Source organism: Cyprinus carpio, chromosome A1 (genome assembly GCF_018340385.1).
Source record: "Cyprinus carpio isolate SPL01 chromosome A1, ASM1834038v1, whole genome shotgun sequence".
NCBI classification, from domain to species: domain Eukaryota; kingdom Metazoa; phylum Chordata; class Actinopteri; order Cypriniformes; family Cyprinidae; genus Cyprinus; species Cyprinus carpio.
The window spans coordinates 31,924,865-31,947,526 of NC_056572.1; the positions used below are offsets into that span (position 1 = coordinate 31,924,865).

The following is a 22,662-nucleotide window of genomic DNA, read 5'->3' on the forward strand; positions in this document are numbered from 1 at the left end:
TACCTGACTTCCCATGCGTTGTGGTACTACGAAACATGCCCATCCCAACTCTGCTACAGTTGGTTGATTTTCATCAAACATGCGGTTACAGGAACAGCACACCTCTGCGTAACTACCACAACAGTGCGACAGCAAGAATCCGATTTGACACAACACAGAAAATGGTAATCACCGTACTTTAGCTGCAGTCCAAAACCATTAGTTCCATAGTGTTTTATTTCATTTTCGTTTTAAGCAGTGGTAGCTGTTTTTATGAGTCATGTGGTGATGGTAACATGATTAAGAATCTTCAGCAAGTTTTAAGTCAAAGAATCAAACCTATATACACGATAGAAGAACTTAGTTTGCTTGAGATTGTTATTTTACTTTTGTGCGAGATGGTGCTGCTGACCACAGGGAAGATAAGGAGTAATTGTAATTTCACAGACTACTCTCTACCTGCCATCCTTTAGTATAAGAAATTGTATGTGTCAAAAATAATTGTACTGTTAATAAACTCATAATGAATAAACCTAGATCATAGCAGGCGTGTTGAATTTAACTCTGTTAAAACCACCTTTATATTGGACATTTAAATATGGAAATACATTTCAAAAATGTAAATGGTGAAAAATGAAGAAATAATTAAGATTCTGCTCTATTTCTTTGGGACACTAACCATGTCTGTACTCTTTGTACAGACGGTCAGATGTTCTTGCTTCCATTGAAGCTCATGATCTTTAGAAAATGCCTGATCATCCTGGAGAACATCATTTTTGTTCATCAGGTTTTGTTCATGTATTGTAGTTCAAGTGTTGGATATCATAACTATCCTTTTAAATTATGTATTTAAACAATATTGAATTAGAAAATAATGCAAAGCAGCAGTTATAAGAGGTTTCAGATACTTGTATTTATTTATATAGAAATAGAAGAATCAATTTACATGTAGTCCAAATCACAAGTATTGTTGACATGCTGACATTTTTAATTTTAAAGTTAAATGCTTTGATTTGTTTTGTCCAAAACTCTTAACACACACACACACACACACACACACACACACACACACACACACACACACACAAACAATTCAGGTTAAATCCAGTTCAAATAAAACATTTCCATTCAGTGTCTTCTCGAAGCTCAAATAACACATTTGACTCGTGTGTAATCTGTTTTACTTTCATTTTCATTTGCATAAACAGTGCTTTTCGCATAGATGATTAAATCAAGTCAAGTTAAGTCACCTTTCTGAAGTGATTTACACAAAACAAATTGCATCAAAGCAGCTTCACAGTGATGGGAAAACAACAGAATCAGTTAAGAAAACTCATAGGGCTGCATAATAAATCATCAAGTGTATCCAAACCTTTCACATTACTAGCTAACGGTAATAGAAGATGTAACAAGCAAATGTTTGTACATAAGGCACATCTCCAGTGTGATTTACCCTATAGCATAAGGATACAGATAAGGAAAAATGGGAAGACAGAAAGAAAGTCCTTGTTAACCTCCTTTACATTTCTGGTATGTGATGAGCATGGCTCCTGGCTTCACCTGCAGCTCAGACAGCGTCTTGTGCAGCTCAACAGGTTTACCATTGTAGACCAGACTTCCACATCCTACAAAGTCTGGTCTCTGCTTCAGGACCTCCTGCTGCAGTTTACTGATGGTATCAATGCTGCACACAGTCACAGGAACCACAACTCCATTAGAGCCATTGAAGACATTCACAGAAATCCATTGAGGATGAACCTGTAAAAAGGTGTGAGTGGTGTTTTTCAACGACTCATGCAGCACAGTGTCTTTGGGGTCTTCTTTGACACATTGCCTGCCATGCTGAGGCTTAGTGTAATCAGTCTGAAAGAGAGCCAAAATTAGAGGGGGTGTTTATCATTATAACACAAAATATTAGCCTGGACGCAAGTGGGAAATCACAGTCTTATTTTACAATTTTTTCACAATGTTAAATGATTGTCTGCTTTAAAATCCATTTAAAATAAGTCTTACCACTGGTGCACAAGCAGTTGTAGCCATGATGTCAACACGGGTTATCTCTCTCTTCCGTTTTTGATGCTTTTGTGCTGTCTTTGCACCAATAACATTTTTTTTATAGACATGGAAGATGGAAAGTCCCTTTTATTCTTTCATGTGAACTCCGCCTCTACAATCACCTCATGGCTTTGTTGATGTCTTCTTACTCAGAAGAGGAGATACATTACAAACTATGAAAAACATTAATTGGAGGGACTTCTACGGAAACTGGTGGGGAGGAGTCATAACTATCAAAATATACTATTTCCTTCTTTTTTATTTGTTTTGAAGAGTACAGAATTAAATCATCAGTCATAAACATTTGATTTTTGCACATTTTAATAATACAGCTTGGGACTACAAAGTACTAAATATTTCATCTCACCATGAAAAAAAAGGATACTGAAAGTGTAAGCATCTTGGCTAGGTAAAAATGACCACACGTGACCATATCTAACCAAGTGGAAAGTTCCAAGTCAATTTTGAAAATGAAACAACTAAACCTTTCTAATGTTCTAAAAAACAATAACAAACAACATAAAAGACATGCACGGACCAGGAAGAAACTGACTGAGGACAGATCTATAAAGATATCTTCCTCAGCTGTTTCTTCTTCATTTTCTTGATCTTAATCTGGAAGGGCAAAGCATTAATGTTTCAGGCTGAAAAAGGATTGGAGGATTGCATGACCTTATGACAACAAACAAAAACACAAGTGACAATCACTACGTTTTCATAGGGCCATAATACTATCGTGTTAAAAAAGTTTTTTTCTTAAATGTCTGTAGCCTTGCTGGTTTGAGCTGCCAACCATCCACAATCCAGAAATGATGTTCTCTTAATGCTGATCAATGAATATAAAACCAAAGAGACATTTTGGGGAATGTACTTGACTTCCCATGTGTTGTGGCACTAATAAACAAGCCCGGCCCAGCCCTGCTTGGTTGATTTTCATCAAACATGCATTTACAGGAACTGCACACGGCTGCCACACCACGACAAACAGTGTGACACAACATGTGCCGTTCAAAACAATTTGTTTTCCTCACTGTGTTTTATTTTTTCATATTAAGCAGCTGATTTATGTGTTATTGTGATGATGAAGCAATTAAGGATCTATGTCAAGTTTTATGTCAAAGAACCAAACTTACATATGAGATACAAGGACATAGTTTTCCTGAGATTAATATTTCACTGTTGTGCAGGACAATTAGACCCTGCCAATAATGGCACAGTGTGTAAAATGAAGAAAAATTTACTATTCAGATCTATTTCTTTGTGACACTGATCATGTGACTCTTTCTTTGTACAGACGGTCAGATGTCCTTGCTTCCTTTTCATTCGCATATTTTGAAAGTGTTGATAATCATATCTACCATTTAAAATAAAAACACAATAAAGTTGAATTGAATTGGAAAAGAATGCAAAACATAATTTATTACTAGTGGTTTCAGTATTTTTTTCTTTGTTTTTTTTTTAAACGGAAGTATCACAATTACAGACAATTTAACAATAAATTATTTTGACATTTTCATCAGAAATGTTAATGCTTCCATTAATATATTCTTTTAGGAACCTTCTTTTAAAACATCTGTTCATGTTAGACATTTATAAGGTTGCATATGAAAAATTGTTATGTTTTACAAAATAAAAGATGCTCGATAGTTCTATCATTTCCACAATCTGTTTTCTCATTTACAGATGTCAATCTTAAAGTGTACCGATTAAGACTGAAAATGAAATGCTTTTGTTGTGATTAATCCCTCAAAACACCCTTTTGTTTGTTGTTTTATCACAAACTCATCCAGATCATTTCTTGAACAATTAAAAGCATAAAAATTAACCAAAAAGTACATCTTTGTTCCATCATCAAAACACTTAAATATACAGTAACACAATTTTTGTTCATGTTTTCTTGCAGATCAGTAACACATTCAACATCTCTGTTTCGCTTTCATTTTTATCAACAGGGCTTGTTGCATTACTGATGATTAAACTGTGTTCTGTGTATCCGAACCTTTAACTGATATATCAAACTACATAATGCTAATAGAAGTTAAATTTGTATATAAGGCACATTTACGGTATGATTCACCATTCGTCATAAGGACAAAAATAAAAGGAATAGATCCAAGTCTTTGTTAACCTCCATGGCAAACAAAAAATGTTTTGTGCTCTCTTTGCATCGACAGCAGAAAGTACCGCTTTTTTGTTCCTTGATATGAACTCCGCCTCTATAATCGCCTCATCTGACTTGGTTGACTTTCGACCGAACATTTCACCTCACCATGTAAAATGAGATCCTGAAAGTGTAAGCATCTTGGATAGGCAAATATTACCACATGTAAACAAAGCAGAAAATCCCAAGTCAATTTTGAAAATGAAACAACTAAACCTTTCTAATGTACTAAAAAACAATAACAAACAACATAAATGACATGCACGGACCAGGAAGAAACTGACTGAGGACAGATCTATAAAGATATTTATTTGGATTGTTTTTTCATGTGACAATCAGATAAACTCATATGCACACAAAAAGTTGATAGGAAATAGATGTCCTTTAAAACTAAACCTATTTATTTTTATTTCCATTTGTTGTACAAATATTACATCAGACCCAGAGACTTAAAGGGATACTCCACCCCAAAATGAAAATTTTGTCATTATCACTTACCCCCATGTCATTCCAAACCCGTGAAAGCTTTGTTTGTCTTCGGAACACAATTTAAGATATTTTGGATGAAAACCGGGAGGCCTGTGACTGTCCCATAGACTGCCAAGTAAATAACAGTGTCAAGGTCCAGAAAAGGTATGAAAGTCGTAGTCAGAATACTCCATCTGCCATCAGACATGCAATCTGGGTTATATGAAGTGACGGGAACACTTTTGTAAGCGAAAGAAAACAAAAATAACGACTTTAGTCTCCTCTGTGTCTCTCCATATCACCGTATGCTGCGTATGCTCTTCTGTATCATCCGCGTCACAAGGATGCACTGTTTCTATGAGTATTTAGCTTTTATTTGAAAGAAAACAGTGAATCCTTGCTTTTATGGACCTGGACACTGTTATTTACTTGGCAGTCTATGGGACAGTCACAGGCCTCCCGGTTTTCATCCAAAATATCTTAAATTGTGTTACGAAGACGAACAAATCTTTTACGGGTTTGGAACAACATGGGGGTAATTGTTTTACGAAGACGAACAAATCTTTTACGGGTTTTCCCTTTAAGGCAAATACACAAACCTCTCAGTGCAATTTTATCATTATTACTGATATATAAAGCATATATATATATATATATATATATATATATATATATATATATATATATATATATATATATATGCATATTATATACTGATATATAAATATATAAAGTCTGTTTTTGAGTCACGGATCCAAAACTTATAACATTTCCATGATGTCTTTTCCATAGTGGGGTCTGCATGGCAGTTCATTCAACATGCACTGAACATTTAAATGAATAACAGCAAGTTAAGGTCTGCATTGAAACTTCCTACAAGCTGCTGTTTGTTTTCGCTCCTCCCTTCTTGACACTAGGTGGTGTTTTCTGCACCATGGAGAGCGTGTCTCTTTTCTCAATCTTCCTCAGCTGTTTCTTCTTCATTCTCTTGATCTTTGCCGTATTCTTAATCTGAAAGGGCCAAGCAGTAATGAGTTATTTTAAAAGAATGATGTGACAGAAAGAGTGTAAAAAATGAATTTTCCTGCAAAATGGAATTCTGCATTTACCACTTGCACAATCTCTGCTTTTCTCTCATTTTCTGCTCGTCTTCTCAGATTTTCTGCTCTTCTCTTCTTTTTCTCCTGTAAATATAGATGCAGAAAAAGCACAAATGACCAATGATTACTCAAATTTCAGTTTTTAACTTTAAAACAGCCTTGGTGTGCATGAAAGACTTTATACTAACCCCAAACCTTAGAAATGTAGTGTTAGCACAAGAACTGTAAACAGTATACTGCTATTACTTATTCTCCGAAACAAAAGTTATATGGGCGTTGGACACAATTCACTAAAAATAAAAGACAAAAAGTCACAGTTTTGGTGCATAAACTCGCCTCTTTCTCTCTGGCCTGCTCATCTTTCAGCTGTTGGTGGTACTGCTTCACCAGCTGCTTCTCTCTCTTGGCCTCCATCTTCTTTTCCCATGAAGTACGCAGAGGTTTGTCCCTCAACAGAGCGGAGAACCTACAAAACAAAGTCAGCACTGAACACGTCAGATAGATACCAGACAGAAGAAACACTAATGTACTAGCAAACAGACAAATAAAGCAGATAAGACTACAAAAATAAGCCACAGTTTATGTATCAAAGTATTATCATGGACTGATAGACATGCAAGAACATGAAAGCATAGACACAAATTAAACAAGCCAAGTGTTATCAGGACAGCAATAAGAAACTTTATAGTGTTAATCACCTTTGCTTATTTCTGTCTTTCCATACTCTTCCAGATTTAGGTTTCCCGAGAGGTACCACCTTACTTTTCTTCTCACTGGATTCTGAGTGAGTCCTTTTTTTGGCCATTTTCTTGGGGTCAGTGGGACCAGTGGATTCAGTCTCTGTGTTATTTACCACATTTTCCTTCTCACTGGTCTGATCTGACCCTATCAAACCTGACTCTTGACTGACATCTGCTGATGTAGACACATCTGGACACACTGGTTCTGTCTCTGGACTACACTGATCGCCTTTAGTATCTGCTGTACATTCATCGGGAGGTGATTCCTGCCGAGACTCGGTGTGTTCTGCCGGATCTTCCCGCACAACAGACTTTCTGGTCCGGCGGACGGGAGTTTTGGCCGCGGGTGTCCGTATTCTGCGACCGCTCCGTGTGCGGCTCACAATGGGAGAGTCATCTTCGTTATCGAGGGCTTCTGCCTTCGCAACAGCATCTCCGCCGTTTGTTTTCTTGTTTATAGACGCAGACATCATCAGCGTTGTGTCGATCGACACAATACAAAAATATTTAAACTGTTATAAAACCTACACATGTGCGGAAACACACGTGCATTCCTCCTGTGCTTCACCTAGAGCCGAAGAAAAATCATTAAGAAGCGCTCGATATCGCTCCCTAGTGGTTGGGAGACGCGTAGCGGTGATGGAATCCGATTAATTTCCGCGAGTCGGTTCTTCAAAGATCCGGATCAGTGATTCTTTTGCGCTATCCTTTTTTTTTTAATGCTTTATTGTCAACAAATAGCATGTACAATGCCATCTCCCACTGTATTACATTTCACATTCATCAACAAGTAGGAACAAGGGGGTGAAATAAAATTAAAAAGCAGAGACGGGCTACATAAGCATCAGTTTACAGACAAATTATACATATTATACACTTCCATATATGTTACAATGCAATTTTAATACAAAAAAATCACTTTGCAGGTAAGCTCCATTGGGTATTTTTTTTATGTGAAAATGTTAAAGGAGGAGCATATATGAACCGTTTTAATTGCTTTACTATTTTTAGATTTTGACATCGCATCTACATTTTAATCTCTTTTTCAAGCACTTTAAAAAGAGGTTTAACCTTTGTAAACTTGCATTTATGAATGTGAAATTTACATAAAAATAACATAAAATTTATAATAAAAGCAACATTCTTTAAAGAGCGATCCTTATAATAACCCAAAATCATGTTTATATAATAAGGAAAATGTTTTTAAAATATTATCAACAATGAAAACACACATTATTACAAAAAATGCTGAGTATACTGGCATGCAGGAACAAAACAAATAAGACATTTGAAAAAAAGAGCATTTTTCATGAATATCAATTTTAAATTTTTGTATAACCTTCTGCGCTAACATTCCAGTAAAGATGTACTCTCTCATATTTTTTGTTTATTACGATTTTCTATTAATAATGGTGTTTTCGTTTTAGTTTTTCGCTATAGTAAAATGCATGTTTTACGACTAAAATTTATTTTCTCAAAAATTAGGTTTTAGGTTAAAATGTTTAGTTAGTCAACATGTCTGATGGTAGTAGATTTATTTATTTATTTATTTATTTATTTCTAATGTGTCCATTTCAGTTAATAAACATCAGAAAATTAAGCACTAAAATTAAACTGTAAATAAATACATAGGCTAAATAATCACGTAAACTGAAATAAAAATAAATGAAACCTAAATTTAAAAATGTAAATATTAAGTAGTAATATTAAATATTAGTACAAACAAAAAACAAAATCTTAAAAATGATAATGCACAAATTTTTAAAACTTCTGTAAGAATAATTATTATTATTTTTATCTATTTTATCATTACTACTGTTATTACTATTTTTTTTCCATCTTTACCATTTTTCCATATCCTTTCTTCCCTTCTCCATGTCTCTTTTTCAGTTCTGTTCCTCAAGGTCTGGTGTTTAATCTGACTCTGGATGCTGATGTTCTGGGTAACTGGACAGTGTACTCAGATGAAGCAGTGCCCAAGGGCCTGTTATCAGCATCGAGCGGCTTCATCTCCACCTCCAGGAACTTTATTACCTCCCCTCCTCCTGCTCTTTCACCTCCAACCTTCTACGCTGGCAGCCTCATCATCCCCAACGGCATTCCTGACCTCCCTCAGGACACATACATCCAGTTTCCCAGCTGGAGGAAGGTCGGAGTCTTAACTGCTTCTGTTGGTTATACTGAAATGATCAGATAGAAGAGATCAGATTCATAATAGATCAGTGCTGGTGTAACAAAGAGATCATGGCGTACGTTTTATTTCAGGGGCAAGTGTGGATTAACGGTTTTAACGTGGGCCACTAGTACTACTGGCCGTCCCGTGGCCCTCAGATAACGCTCTTTGTCCCAGCCCTGCTCAGCACCTTGGTCCAAAACAACATAACTGTCCTGGAGTTGGAGGCGTCACCTTGCTCCTCAGGTTCCTGCACGGTGGAGTTCAACAGACAAGACCTTCTGGAGCAGAACGATCTTAGAATAAAACATTCACGTCACACATTTTACTGATTTGAAGGAGTCTAAAGGATGAAGTAGGAAATTGTAAAGAATATCACATGCATAAGTACTGTAAAGAATATATGATCACTGCGAATCTACAGTAATATATCGCACATGTTCAGTAATGTACTGTACAGTAATTCTCAGGTGTCAAAGCTGCTCGGAGAATGAGCTTTGGTCTTAAATTTAATGCACTAGATGCCTTCAAGATGATGTTACCATTAATTTTATACTGCTAAATTTTTAAGCCCTTCTATTATTTGCACTTTTAATGATTTTAAATAATACTAGATATTTTAGTTTTTATTTGGACAAACATGCTATGTTGTTTTGTTTTTGTTTTTTGCAAATGAGTCACTATTTTTTTGCACCGCATGTTGGCTAATCCTTTGAAATATGAAGTAATGGTAAATGTTTTTGTATCTATATACTGTTCGTCTTTTTATTGTACTGTTAAAGCCATATAAAAATCCAGGAATTGTGTGCAAAATAAACTGCTCTGTTTCTTTACCAGTGATATATTTCGTCTTTTTATTGTACTGTTTAGGGGTTTCAAGAGGGGGGTGTTTATATATAATATATATATATATATATGTGTGTGTGTGTGTGTGTGTGTGTGTGTGTGTGTGTGTGTGTGTGTGTGTGTGTGTGTGTGTGTGTGTGTGTGTGTGTGTGTGTGAAATCTCCAAATGAGCAGTGATTCACTGATTCAAGATGTGAGTTGTCAAAGGCATGTTAACATTTTCTTGTGTGTATAATTAAAAACATTATTTTGCAAAAGGATGAAGGAATATGCACTTAGGATGCGAGTTGCTCATTATGACAGGACAATAATTGTCAAATACCCACAGATTCTTTCAAACATTATGCTTCTTCTTTCAGTTTCTAATATTTCAAAATAATGATGATGACTGTTGTTGTGAAATTACGAAATAAAACTGTTCTCTATTCTGTTTGTTTGGGCCTAAAAAAAATTAAAAAAAATATTGAATGAAAAGTGGACTGAGACCCAACTGAAAAGGAGTGTAAGAGAGATACAAGCCACTTTTAACAGGCAAGTACACCGTGAACAGAAGAAAACGGTTTACTTTCTTATCATTTTAGTCCTTCCGTTTTAGTAAGGGTGTGTGAAAACCACAGACTTTATAAAAACCTAATAAAACTCACAAGGCGCATCTGGTCGAGTGCACTGCTCGTGCCCGTGCGGATTTAGGTTGAGTACGCGCGTTCGTAACCGGAAGCGGAGTCTCCGTCAGCGCGAAGGGTGTGTTCAATATGGTAAGTGACAATCGCAAACAGCTTTTATTGCTTTAAACAAAAACCTATATAGGATGTTTCATTGCTATATGAAGTTCAGAACACTTAAAGTTTAGATACTTTTTTTTTCGCGAAAGTCTCGAGTAACTTACGCCGTGTAGCCTGTTAGCTGTCATGCTAGCCAACCTCAAACAACTTTAATGTAAGTTACGCAATCTTGAACGTTAGGCTCTTGTGTGTTTTGAATATATCTTTTTTGTGTCAGTTAAATATATCTCTTGAACGTTAGGCTCTTGTGTCAGTTAAATATATCTTATTTAAATATATCTAACTCAATAATAATGTGGAAAGACCACTTACATGAAATCTGTTGTTTTTCTTTTTTGTCGGACTTTTGATTATAAAACTTTTTCAATAGTAAGTAAAAAATAAGTTTTGTTGTTATACCATTTGATATTAGAAGTGACTAGTCATCGTTTGTTGGTTTAATGGCTTTAATATATAACTTGTGCAATAGTAAGTAAAAAATAACTTGTGCAATAGTAAGTAACTTACAAATCATTTCACAGTCATACAATACTCAGGATTACTCACGAATGTCTAGCTACCTGGCTTAATGTCTCGAAACTGGGATAATCTTTCGCGAATCCAGCGACTTATTCCTCCTTAAAAGTGTATTAACTTGTTACTTGTGTAAACAGGACTTTGTTTGACTACTTTGAGATTTAATCACACTCCTCTCCGTTTCAGATGACACACTTCTTAGGATCTCAAGAAGGATCACCTCCACGAGAATGAGATCTGACGTTCTGCACCAGATATTATAAGAGGATGAAAAGCAACATCAACTAAAGAGTTAATTGTTGGCCATCTACAGAAAGTCTTTTTGCATTACTTCATCGAAACCATGGTGGACAACCGATACGCCACGGCGCTGGTCATCGGCTCCGTGCTGAGCCTGCTTGCCGCCGTCTATCTCTCTGTTGCCATGGGAACGCAGCACTGGTACCAGTACCAGAGCCAGCCGGCCAGCAATGACGCCAACAACGGCTCGGACCTGCAGAAGCTGGGGCAGGTCTTTGAGGGAGAGGACGTGAATGAGAGGAACTACAGCGATGCTCTGTTCTGGCTGAACGGCACGCTGGGTCTCTGGTGGCGCTGCATCCTGGTCCCCCAAGACTTGCAAGGGTTTAAAGAGCCTGGTAAGGAGAGGAACTTATGGTTATGTATTATTATTATTATTATTATTATTATTATTATTATTAGTTGTTGTGCAGTCAGTAAAAAATTGATGCTTACTACATTTTGCTTTTTCTCTCTTCTCGCTCTCCGCTTCCTCCATTCCAGATCCGATAATGGTGACTAAATGTCAGGCCTTTACTTTGGCACAGCAGTGGAAATCCAAGTACAAATCTCCTGGGAATATTGACAGTGGAGAAGATCTGCTGCGTACATGTACGTCCTGACACGAAGAGAGTTCTCAACATCATTTTTAATGCTCATTCCATTCACTTATAATTGTTTGTCTAGACACAGTCCAGACAAGATGTTTACTTTTATTTTCTTATACGAAGATTCATTCATATATAGTATTTTAACCAGCAACAGGATGTTTTGTTATTTGCTTTGTCGTTATGTTTTGAATGTTTGTGTCCACAGACCTGTGGAAGTGTCAGTTCCTGTTGCCGCTGGTCTCTGTGGGGCTGGTGTTTCTCGCGGCGTTGGTCGGAGTGTGCGCCTGCCTTTGCCGCAGTATCACTCCCACACTATTTGTAGGGCTGCTGCATCTGCTGGCCGGTAAGACATTAATAACAGCTAATGGCTATATTTCCACAGCTCCCAGAAAATTAGATTATTATAATTTGACGTTTATCGTTTTCTCAGGCCTGTGTTCCATGGCCACCGTATGCTGTTTCCTCGTGGGCATGCATTTGTTACACGAAATATCCGATCTCCCCGAGGGGATGGACTATTCACCGGGCTGGTCCTTGTTTTTGGCTCTGGTCTCATCACCGCTGCAGATCATGGCTGCCGCGCTCTTTATATGGGCCGCGAGGAGCCACCGCCAACAGTACACTCGAATGACAGCCTACAGGGTTGCTTAGGCAATAGAGGACTGATTATAGAGTTGCCGAAGGCATCTTGTGCTCTCACAGAAAGCACTCAGCCATGTTCGTTCAGCGGCTGCTTTTACCACTAACCAAGCTAAAGTTATGAAGGAAACAGTCAGAACATACCGCTCAAGGTTAGTAGGTTAACTAACTCCGTCCACCTGTAGCACTGTCCTGTGAATATATTCATTTCTTGAAGGATCTTCCTACTATATAACTGCCTTTTTAACCACTCTATTAGCATCTGTGCTGTTGTAGACGAGAAACTTCTCATCCGCAGACTCTCGCTCAACAGAAAAGCATCTATAAACAGTAGTTATTCAGGGCTTCACCTTTTGTTTAGTCACACAGTTACTTATTTTGATGTGTTAGGTTGAGGGTTGCAAAAAGGTGGGACATTTCCATTAAATTTAGGAAATATTCCCAATATTTTGAAAACTTTCCAGGGTTTTTTGGAATATTCCAAGGACTTTTGGAAAGTTTCCGGAAATTTTCCACCCCTTTGCAACCCTAGTTAGGTGTAGTTCCATCTCCTCAGCGTGTTTTAAATAACACCTGTGTTTTTATTCAGCCTGTGTTGTAGCTACTCATGCATTATAGCGCTTTGCAATCCCAAGATGCAATAGGGTTCTGCCTTGGCCTGAAAGACTGAATTTTATAAGCATTAACCACTTGAGCCTTTTGTGTTTTCCTGAACATTTGGTTTGCTTATTTATAATTATTTTTATTTTATTTTTTGTGCCTTGCATTGGTTATACTCTGTTGTTTACCATTTAGTTTCTCTTTGAGAATGTATTCTATTGTGTACTTCACATTTGTTTAGAGACTTGATTAGAATCCAGTTATAATGGTTTGTGATGGTTTAAGTAGTAATTTAAAACCATCTCAGCTGTGGTTTATATACATATTTATACTTCATTTAAACATTTATCTGGTGCACGTTGTTTTTTTTTTTTTTTTTTACCATGATGTTGTTTTCGATATGCTTTGCAGTTTAGGATTGCATAATGTGATGTTATGACAACTAAATTAGTGCATATAAAGCCACTTTAAACATTGGTGAAATTAGTGCAAAGGCACAATTTTTTATGTCAAATGATGTGGACGAGAGATTTAAAACATCCAGTTACTGCTGTCATTCATCACGTGTATCATGCACACTTTGACTAAAAATCTGTAGATGACTTGCAGTCAGTTGTAGATTTTACTTAAGATTTCACTGCCATCACATTGTGCAAAAATCGTACCAGTGGTAAAAATCACACTGTGCACATCCAGCTTCACTTGTTTTCATTGTGCCATGTGTTTATTCTTTGTGTTGTAATATTTGAAGTCACATTTTTTTCAAGTGAGTGTGCTTTTTGTTTTGTCTTTTTATTTCAAGTCCATTTTCTCAAAGCAATCAGGCAGGAGCGAAAGTATATTAGCAATACAGTCAAGAGGATACCTCACACTCCACTGTGACATCATCATGATGTCAATACTTCAGATGGTTTTGCCTTTTTTATACAGTTTTGTACACGTTTCTGTCAAGTGAACAGTTTGCTGGTCACAATAAACATCTTTTCATTCAAAACGCTGTTGCTCGTGTTTTAGCAGCAGATAAATGAGCCATTCATTGTCATATAGCTAAAAATAAGTACATAGTGTATACCTGAGTTACAAGTGGTTGTAAAAATCATTTCAGTGACATTCTTGTGACATCAACTGATTGATGGTGGTAATTGTGCTAAGTTTAATATCTTTTCCTCTCTCAACCTTCAGTCTTTCTGAACTCGCACCGCTGGAATCGTCAGCATCATCTTTTTTGCCAACTGGAAAGCAATTCCCTTTTCATAGTAAGCAGCCTCATTGATAAAGAAAGGATGAAGTGTCTCTTCTTCCTCGTAGTTTACGGTTTCTCCAGAAAATGACAAAAATAAAGGGTCTCCCCGCTTGAGAAGACAGAAGTCTTTGTCCTAGAAAACAAAAAAGATTTAAGGTATATTTCACATAAATATATCTAGGTCACATTATAATCAAAAATCAAGAAAAATGAAATTATAATTAGCATTTTTTAGGCCTATTAAGATTGCATTTCTTGATACACAAAGCATACACAAAGTTTTTTTTTTTTAATTTAAATCAACTTAAAGGGAGTACAACAAATACTGCCATGATGAATTAATCACTGTCAGTGCTGGGTAGATTATTTACAAACTGATTATAGATTACATGATGAAGAGTGAGTAATGTAATCTAGATTACTCGTCTCAGGTAATGTATTCTAACTACTTTCAGATTACTTCTGACCTAACTTTAAATGGGATTATTGTTAAATATATAAATAAATAAAATAAGATTTAAAAAAATTTTTTTTTTTTTGTCAACATCATAAAATGCATAACACCTTGCATTACTGTAGTGTTTCCCAAACTGTAGTAAATTAAAGAACCATGGAGGTTTATTAGTTGATAAAGAGCTAATAATTAATTACATCATAAAAATCTAAAGAATAAATTGTTTTAAAATAAAAGCATGAAACACTTGAACGCCCAAATTTGAAATATCTTGTTTACCTTCATGTCAATATGACCATTAACTGACATCAGAGAACATGTGAATGTGTTATTAGATTGAAATATTATCTTTAAATCTTAGGTGGACCTGCAATCCATAAAAAGTAACTGTAATATAATTATGAGCATTTTAAAAATGTAACAATCTAATTACAAGTACTACACTTATAGAATTTGATTACATAATCCAGATTACATGTAATCAGTTACAATCCAGCACTGTTTACCATAATAATAATTTAACTTTTTTCCACACTACAATAATTAGAGTTATAGTTTTTCACCATTCCTGTAATAGAAAATGGAGATGGAAAATGATATTTGTCCTAAAATAAACGTAATTTTCTTATGATCTAGACATGTTCATGCTGATTCTGTGTGCATATACAATAAATAACAGCACGACTGGCACCTGCAGCTGAGGATGAATGGCAGCAGTGAGAGTCCGAGTCTCTGGATCTCTGGGATAATCAACACTTTTGATTAACATATAGGCTTCTACATCCCCGCCTTCAAACACTGTTCCTGAAAACAACATAGTTCAAAATATAACACAATAATAAAATATTACAGAAAGTACACAAGTAAGCCACATTTGTTTAGGTCTTACAGTACCGGAGTTGAATTTGTGGATCCAGTCTATTGTCAAGTCGACGGCCTCTTTCATAATGATATAGATGTCAGCTCTGACGACACCATGCGGCTGCGGCCCGACCTCTAGAGCTACAGAAACACAGGTCATCTGAATACTCATTTGTGGTTGAGTACACAAAGCAAATGCATTGAGATGATCACCATCACTTACTAAAGCCATGCTTGGATACCGACTCCAAGGAATAAGCATCACTAATCGGGAAATCCAGTACCAGCACTCTCACAGGCACTTTGGTTATCTTAGTTTAAATGTGTACATGACAACACAAAGCATCAAAACACACGTGCACAGGCACATAAACAAAAACATAGGTCTGTGGTTCGTCACTGGTTTTCTTCAGGACCTGTATTTTACACTTAATATTCGGTATTTTCAGTGCTGGGTAGTAACTGATTACAAGTAATCTGGTTACGTAATAAGATTCCATAAATGTAGTACTTGTAATTATATTTCAGTAATATTATTTTTAGTTTTTATTTGGTTTTCTTTTTTTAGTATTTTTTATTGTATTATTTTCTTATTATATTTTTGATTACAGTTACTTTTTTATGGATTGCATAATTTAAAGCTGCAGTCCGTAAGTTTTGCCTTCCATACCAGATGGGGGCAGTATGTCGAACCTCATTTCTTTCAAGTCCATCAGTTGTCTCCAGTGATGGAAAGCAGTGACGATGTTTACTCTGTTTCGGCTCCTTTTCTTATCGGATTTGATTTGTGATTCCGAGCGCGGTTGTTTCCCTGTAGCGGGTGGTAGTGGTAGGTGTCTCTTGCCAAGGGCTTCAGCCATCCTTCCGCTCTCTACCCTGTCCTGAAATGAAGTAGTGGGCTGTACTTTCCACATGATTGACATCAGGTTCAAGTACGCCCACAAGCCGTGCGAGTTATTCGTGTATTGCAGGTTGGTTGGTGGTTATGTTGCCCGCATACCGCCTCCCATGGCCGAAAGCTCCTTTTCTTATCGTATCGGGCCGTGGCTAGTAATGCTAATGCTAATTAAGGTTGATATCTCTGCAGCACTATAACTTGACATTTTTTTAATGACATCATCGCCCTTATTTCTTCTCATTCTTTTGATGCGTGTAGGTCATTTTTTGGATATTTTTACCTCAATTTTAAGATTATTACATCAAAATACTTCATAATTTAGAAGTAATAGGCTACTTTCTGTCCTGTACATAATATATGTGTGTATACTGTGTATATTTATTATGTATATATAAATACACACATAAATTATATATTTAGAAAATATTTACATGTATATACATTTATATATTTATATTCTTATATTTTATATTATATATAAATATATTTAATATATAAACATAACATATTCTTCTAAAAATATATACATGCATGTGTGTGTATTTATATATACATAATAAATATACACAGTATACACACATATATTATGTAAACAAAACTTTTATTTTGGATGTGATTAATCGTGATTAATCATTTGACAGCCCTAATTTTTATTTTTGATGCCTCTTGTCATCTCCGATTTAAACCTGCAATTGTTATCGTCTTTGCGTGGCTCCAGCGGATGAAACTAATGTTTTGAGGAGTATGTGTGGCTGTCAGATTCGAGCCTACGTCTTGAAATATAAAATAATTTTCAACAGATATTGTCATCTAAACAAGTAAGTAACAAGTCTGCCACTTTTGTTCTGACCAACTGCGGAAAAGAGCTTTACAATAAATCGCGCTACCAATGGTGATTAAATCTAATGATCGCTTAGCTCATATCACTTCAAACCGTGCAAAATTATTATCACTGTTATAGTTTGTTCTCAAATTGTCATGTCATTAGAATTGCGTGATTTCAATTTCTGTGCAGTCTAATTATCATACCATTCGAATTTCATATAAAGATATTCTTTTAACCCAAAAAGCAAATTATTTTTCCTTAGAACTGGTTCTGTTTAAAATACAAAACTTGTGTAATTCAACATAGTCTATCTGTAATCAGATGCACATTTAAAACTGGAATATAATCTAATTTCAGTCACGTGTTTCATAAACACATCCTTTCTGGATTACAATCCGTCATCTAAATGATAAATTTAATTATTCCAGCTGCTGTGAGAAAAGGCTCAGATTAGAAAATTTATTATAAGCTTCACGAGCTAGGACCACGCCACAAACGAGCTATGGAATAGTTAACTGAACAGGATGTTGGGGAAGAGTTTAAAGAGGTTCAAGGGGGAATGGGATGATGGTCAGGTTGATAAGGAGAATTGATGGCCCAGAGAGCCTCAGGGTGGGGGTATCGTCTCGATCGTATATTTAGGGCAGATGATTAGGACACCCTGATACAACCTGAAAGAAAGAGAAATATGGGATAAGGATGGCTGAATGGATGAGAAGGGAAGGAAAGGGTGGGTTCGAGAGAAAGAGACAAACAGTACGGTAGGAGGCGGCCCGATATATGAAGGTTTCAGGAAGTCTGGATTGTTTGGGGCGTGGCTGGTTATGTACTTGCTCAAAAAAAATCATTTCGGATGATTTTTAACCAATAAAAGTTACGGACTGAAGCTTTAACAACACATTTGCATGTTCTCAGATGACAAGTAATGGTCATATATATTTGTTTAGTATAACTGTAATTCCCATTTAAATCTCTAAACTAAAGTAGTGCTGTCAAACGATTAATCGCGATCGCGTTTGACAGCACTAATCAAATGTAATCTAAAAGTAATCCAAAAGTAGTCAGAATACATTACAAAAATGGGTGTTTTTACGTATTTTTTTTATTTTGCTATCCTAACTATTACTTTATTTTGCTATTAAGTTGCAGTTTATTTTTTGCATTAATCATAGTTTTTTCCCTTGCTGTCTGTCCAGTTTTTGGTCACAACATCCCACCAGTTGAGAACGACTGACCTTAGTTTCCAGTATGGTGTTTATTGAAGCACACTAGTAATGTTCTTGCCTGTAAGTATTTGCAGATGTGCAGGGTCACCCAGTCACTGGATGTGCAAAGGATGAGTGTGAGGCCCATGTTGGACGTGGTGTTATGAAGGTCACAGATCAAGTCTATTGCATCTGTGGATCCTTTCAGTCCCACCAGATTGTTCAGTTCCTGAGCACGCCGGACTTCATACGGGCTGCTGTCTGTAATAGGAGAACTGCAAGAAACAGAGCATTTTAGAGCTACACAGTAACATATTTTCATGTAGAAATATATTTACTACATCTCTGTTAACCAGAGTTGCTGCACAACAAGTCAACATACATCCAGGGCTGTACCATAGACACTGAGGGGGACAAGACCCCCCCCCCCCCCCAAAAAAAAAAACAAACTGAATGACAAAGAGGTATTTTTGTAACTTTAAAAATACATTTTTTATATTTGGTCTGCCTCAGTGCTCGTCAATGCTTGAGATGGCCAATCAAATAAAAAAAGGAAAGTTTACTGAGTGCTAATTTCAGCGTGTGAATTATCAGTTTTAACACTAAAAGAGAGCTACCCCCCCCCATGGTAAGATGGAAATAGTGAAAAATGTAATATTTGACAAATGTTTTACAATAGACCCTTTTCACAAGACCGTGATGACGCATTTCAACAGTCATCAGCATCGTAAATCCTCCAGTTTTTTATATTTAATTTTTTATTGTATGTACATAAATGTACAAATGTATAAATGTATTGAATTACAAAAAAAAATTAATTAATGCTAAAGCCGAGGTTGTTTATAATGCAGTGTCTTTTTATGTTTAATTTTTTATTTTTTGGCAGGACACGTCCTGGCCAGGATTTCTATATTGCCTAAAATATCCAGGTTTTGGCTTATGTTTCCTGTTTTCATACTTAATGACGGTAATGATCGTTTGACCAATAACATGCAGACATTGTAGCTTTATGTAATAGTCGTGGTGTGTGTGGTGGTGTGTTATAAGTGTGGGGGTCAAAGCGATGCAAATACATGTACATATTAGTGTTGGACTGGAAGCAGCACTGAGCATACCGATTGGTGTATGGACATCAAAGTACTGTGCCGATCGGTGTATAGCACAAAAAGCCGTCTGCTCTCTAGAGCTCTCACGGTACTTTATGCAACAATTGGTCTCCGCAGCGCAAACAAAGCCAAAACATGGATATTTTAGGCAATATAAAAATCCTGGGTCAGGACGTGTCCTGCGAAAATGGCACGTTTGGCCACCCTATGCAGGGCCCTCCAGGAATTGAGTTTGACACCCCAGCTGTAGAAGTTTACCCAGCTATGACGATTTCTGCTGCTGAGAAACACAGAAATGTGAAAAAGGTCTATAGAAATGTTCAGCAGCGGACAGTATTATCAAGTAATGCAAACTACTCAAATTTTTACTTAAATTGCATGTAATTCCTGAATGTGATGAGACAAGAAGCGCTGTACGTTTTCAACATGTTAGGCATACAAATAAGAGTAAATGCAATCACATACTATTTAATATATTTTGCTAATAATTCAAAATTATTACTTTCCAATTAGAACAAACAACAGACCCATTTTAGAACCTTTACAATTTTTTAAGTCCGTATATTGACTAATATACAAGCTATATAATAAACTAACATTACATTCCATGTTGCAGTCCAGCATCTCACCTCAGCGTGTCTCTGCTGAAGCAGCGGTTCATATCCGTGTCAATGTATCTTCTGCACTCTTTCACAGCCCTTGGGTTTGACAGCACAGTTGTTACAGGAATCGGCCACACACCCTCTCCCTTTTCTTTCCGCTGTCGCTCCACAGCGTGTACAACATACACACCGGACAGCTCGTTCCCATGGGTGCCGCCACATACAGCCATACGAGCCAGTGCTGGCAGAAAAACAATAGTGCCATCTACAACAGAAAGAAAGAGGTGTGGCCAGTATAAATTGAGGAATCGGCCACACACCCTCTCCCTTTTCTTTCCGCTGTCGCTTCAATTGTAAGTGCTTTAGTGTAAACTATTTTTTTTAATTCATTCAGATTAACCCACACCAAAACCTATAGCTTTTTTTTTATTTTTTATTATTCTAACTGACAATATAATAACGTTATGTACTTGACTTATGATTCGTAGTTGTAGATGATATGTAGAACTGATGAGAGAGTTAATAAACAACAAAACCATCATTAATAATCATATGGCGGAGGTCAACAGAACAAGGGTCACACATTGACTATTTTGAATGGTTGGTACAACAGACTGAAAACTGCACTGTTAATGAGAACAAAAGACAACTGTTGCACTTGAGAAAAACAATTATTTACTGAAAATTAGGGAAAATGGGGTAAATTAAAATAAAGCAATGGACAAAGGGTTATTATTGTTAACTACAACTTACTAGAGAGAGAGAGAATAGATAGATGGATGGATAGATAGATAGATAGATTCTTTAGTAGACGGTTTGTATGTCTTTGGCTTTCATACATCACATTTCACGAATTCCATTCAAACTGTGTAATGTTGCAGTTTCTCATAAAGTTATGCCTGACTAGTGGGTAATTTTATTATGTCTATGTTTACTCTCATTTGGGGAGTGTTTATCCGTGTGTGTGCACCTTTAAAAACATGTGACCATGGTGTTATTTCAAGATCTGCTGCTAGAGGGAGTTTTGCTGTTTTCCTTTAGAATGAAGTGTTCTGTAGCTCTCAAATAATATGCATTTACTGAAGACCATTATTACAAGCTGTCTCACATTTTACAACAACATGCAACATTTCAGAGCAACAGCTCTAAAAATGAAAGGTAATCTTACTGCTATTTTAATACAGAAGTAATGCTGTTTCACTCCTTCTCCCGGCTGCTTTCTCTCTTATTCTCTTACTGAGTGAAGCTGCACAAGGCACAGCAGACCTTTGGACACACCCGGTGAGGTGTGACACACATTCAGTCAGTACAGGCCTAATCTAACCTCAGGGGCCACAACACTGCAGGAGCAGCATCTGCACACACACACATTAATAGTTTAAGACATTCTTCCCCAGTTGCTCAAACACAGTAAAGTAATATATGATTTAATGATTTACCTTCTCTGCCTGGTTCAGTCACCAGCCCTGGATCATCTTCCACACATGACTCTCATTTCCACTGGAGCTCCAGCATGAAGCAAGCGTTTTGCTGACTCACACAAGCACTAAAAAGAGAGTGTGTGTAGAAGAAAAACAAGAGGGGGTAGGAGAAACATGACAACTGAGAGGACCACAGATCCTATGATTATACGTAAACAGTACAACCAGTTCTTCCCCTGTCTTTCATAACCAACCGGTATTTCCTGTCACAATTTCTTCCTACTTCCGACTTCAGGGCATAAACACCTGCTGTTGCAAAACAGCCAATTAAAAAAAAAAAAAAAACTTCTTTGATTGGAATCACGCCGTTAGCATTGTACAGTATGGTGCCTCTAAGCATTGAAAATTCAGGAAACTGTACAGGTTTCCTTATAATGTCCTATTGTCCATGTGCATCAAGTTTGCTAAGTTTGGCTAAGTCAATCAGTCATTATGGGCTACAACCAAAAACACATTATATATTTGCTATTTATATCCAAAGTTCTGCCATGAAACTCTAGATGGTGCAATCCGATAGGTCAAACTCAATCTGACATAATAACATGATTATCACATGGCACAGCTGATTGGTTCTTTTGGTGTCAGCAGCCAATGAGCTCGCTGCTTAACATTCAAATACTTAGTGCTTGCTGTAGCAGTGCAAAGCGCTTCAGAAACTCTCCCCAGCTCCACCTGTATAGATCTGCTACGATGTGATTCATGTATGCTATGGGGTTATTCATGTTAAATGTGCAGTAGCAATATTTCTTACATGCTCACAGCAGCATGCTCACACGCTTCGCAGAGCAACTGTTGTATGACATCAAAGTATCATCAAAGAGATATAGAGAGAAGACAGCCCTGCATGCTTTCGAATCACACTTGCGGTACTTTAATGTCATGCAGTCGAACACACCTAATATAATAGGACATCCACCAAATACAATCATGCGGTTGCATTGTTATTAAGGATTTTCAGTAGTACTGCCCCCTATAGGTGCAATTCTTAAATAACTTGCCGTGCGTCCTATGTTTTTTCTGTAGTTTGTGTATCAAGT

At 36.6% G+C, this 22,662-nt stretch overlaps 3 protein-coding genes across 7 annotated transcripts; 1 reads left to right on the top strand and 2 right to left on the bottom strand.

Annotated features, from left to right (window-relative positions):
• Positions 1-5,415: 5,415 nt before the first annotated feature.
• ccdc86 (coiled-coil domain containing 86) lies at positions 5,416-7,096 on the bottom strand. Its single transcript, XM_019082145.2, has 4 exons — positions 6,462-7,096; positions 6,100-6,229; positions 5,773-5,847; positions 5,416-5,674 (listed from the first exon to the last, which is right to left on the bottom strand). Exons 1-4 carry the CDS (start codon positions 6,974-6,976, stop codon positions 5,537-5,539), a joined length of 858 nt encoding a protein of 285 aa, XP_018937690.1. The 5' UTR covers positions 6,977-7,096; the 3' UTR covers positions 5,416-5,536.
• A 3,111-nt stretch (positions 7,097-10,207) lies between these two features.
• LOC109065135 (claudin domain-containing protein 1-like) lies at positions 10,208-13,943 on the top strand. 2 transcript variants are annotated; one of them, XM_019082143.2, is made up of 5 exons: positions 10,208-10,277; positions 11,007-11,458; positions 11,604-11,711; positions 11,916-12,053; positions 12,141-13,943. In XM_019082143.2, exons 2-5 carry the CDS (start codon positions 11,164-11,166, stop codon positions 12,359-12,361), a joined length of 762 nt encoding a protein of 253 aa, XP_018937688.1. In that variant the 5' UTR covers positions 10,208-10,277; positions 11,007-11,163; the 3' UTR covers positions 12,362-13,943. The 2 variants fall into 2 exon arrangements, with proteins under 2 accessions (XP_018937688.1, XP_018937689.1); XM_019082144.2 differs by lacking the exon at positions 10,208-10,277 and adding an exon at positions 10,306-10,458.
• On the bottom strand, positions 13,647-22,178 carry acy3.2 (aspartoacylase (aminocyclase) 3, tandem duplicate 2). 4 transcript variants are annotated; one of them, XM_042762851.1, is made up of 9 exons: positions 21,820-22,178; positions 21,584-21,690; positions 21,313-21,499; positions 20,172-20,409; positions 18,516-18,711; positions 15,731-15,824; positions 15,541-15,648; positions 15,338-15,450; positions 13,647-14,325 (listed from the first exon to the last, which is right to left on the bottom strand). In XM_042762851.1, the coding sequence occupies exons 4-9, from the start codon at positions 20,372-20,374 to the stop codon at positions 14,128-14,130; spliced, it is 912 nt and encodes a 303-aa protein (XP_042618785.1). In that variant the 5' UTR covers positions 20,375-20,409; positions 21,313-21,499; positions 21,584-21,690; positions 21,820-22,178; the 3' UTR covers positions 13,647-14,127. The 4 variants fall into 4 exon arrangements, with proteins under 4 accessions (XP_042618785.1, XP_042618776.1, XP_042618768.1 ...); XM_042762842.1 differs by having other exon boundaries at positions 21,382-21,499; positions 21,584-22,178; XM_042762834.1 differs by having other exon boundaries at positions 21,584-22,178.
• Positions 22,179-22,662: the final 484 nt, after the last annotated feature.

Coding starts and splice junctions, on each gene's coding strand:
- ccdc86 (XM_019082145.2), bottom strand. CDS start 6,976: ATGATGTCTGCGTCTATAAACAAGAAAACAAACGGCGGAGATGCTGTT. Junction 5,848..6,099: donor AGCAGGCCAGAGAGAAAGAG/GCGAGTTTATGC, acceptor CTATATTTACAG/GAGAAAAAGAAGAGAAGAGC. Junction 5,675..5,772: donor AAGCAGAGATTGTGCAAGTG/GTAAATGCAGAA, acceptor TGGCCCTTTCAG/ATTAAGAATACGGCAAAGAT.
- LOC109065135 (XM_019082143.2), top strand. CDS start 11,164: ATGGTGGACAACCGATACGCCACGGCGCTGGTCATCGGCTCCGTGCTG. Junction 11,459..11,603: donor GCAAGGGTTTAAAGAGCCTG/GTAAGGAGAGGA, acceptor CCTCCATTCCAG/ATCCGATAATGGTGACTAAA. Junction 11,712..11,915: donor AGAAGATCTGCTGCGTACAT/GTACGTCCTGAC, acceptor TTGTGTCCACAG/ACCTGTGGAAGTGTCAGTTC.
- acy3.2 (XM_042762851.1), bottom strand. CDS start 20,374: ATGGCTGTATGTGGCGGCACCCATGGGAACGAGCTGTCCGGTGTGTAT. Junction 15,825..18,515: donor ACATCTGCAAATACTTACAG/GCAAGAACATTA, acceptor GTACACATTTAA/ACTAAGATAACCAAAGTGCC. Junction 15,649..15,730: donor GGTATCCAAGCATGGCTTTA/GTAAGTGATGGT, acceptor GTGTTTCTGTAG/CTCTAGAGGTCGGGCCGCAG.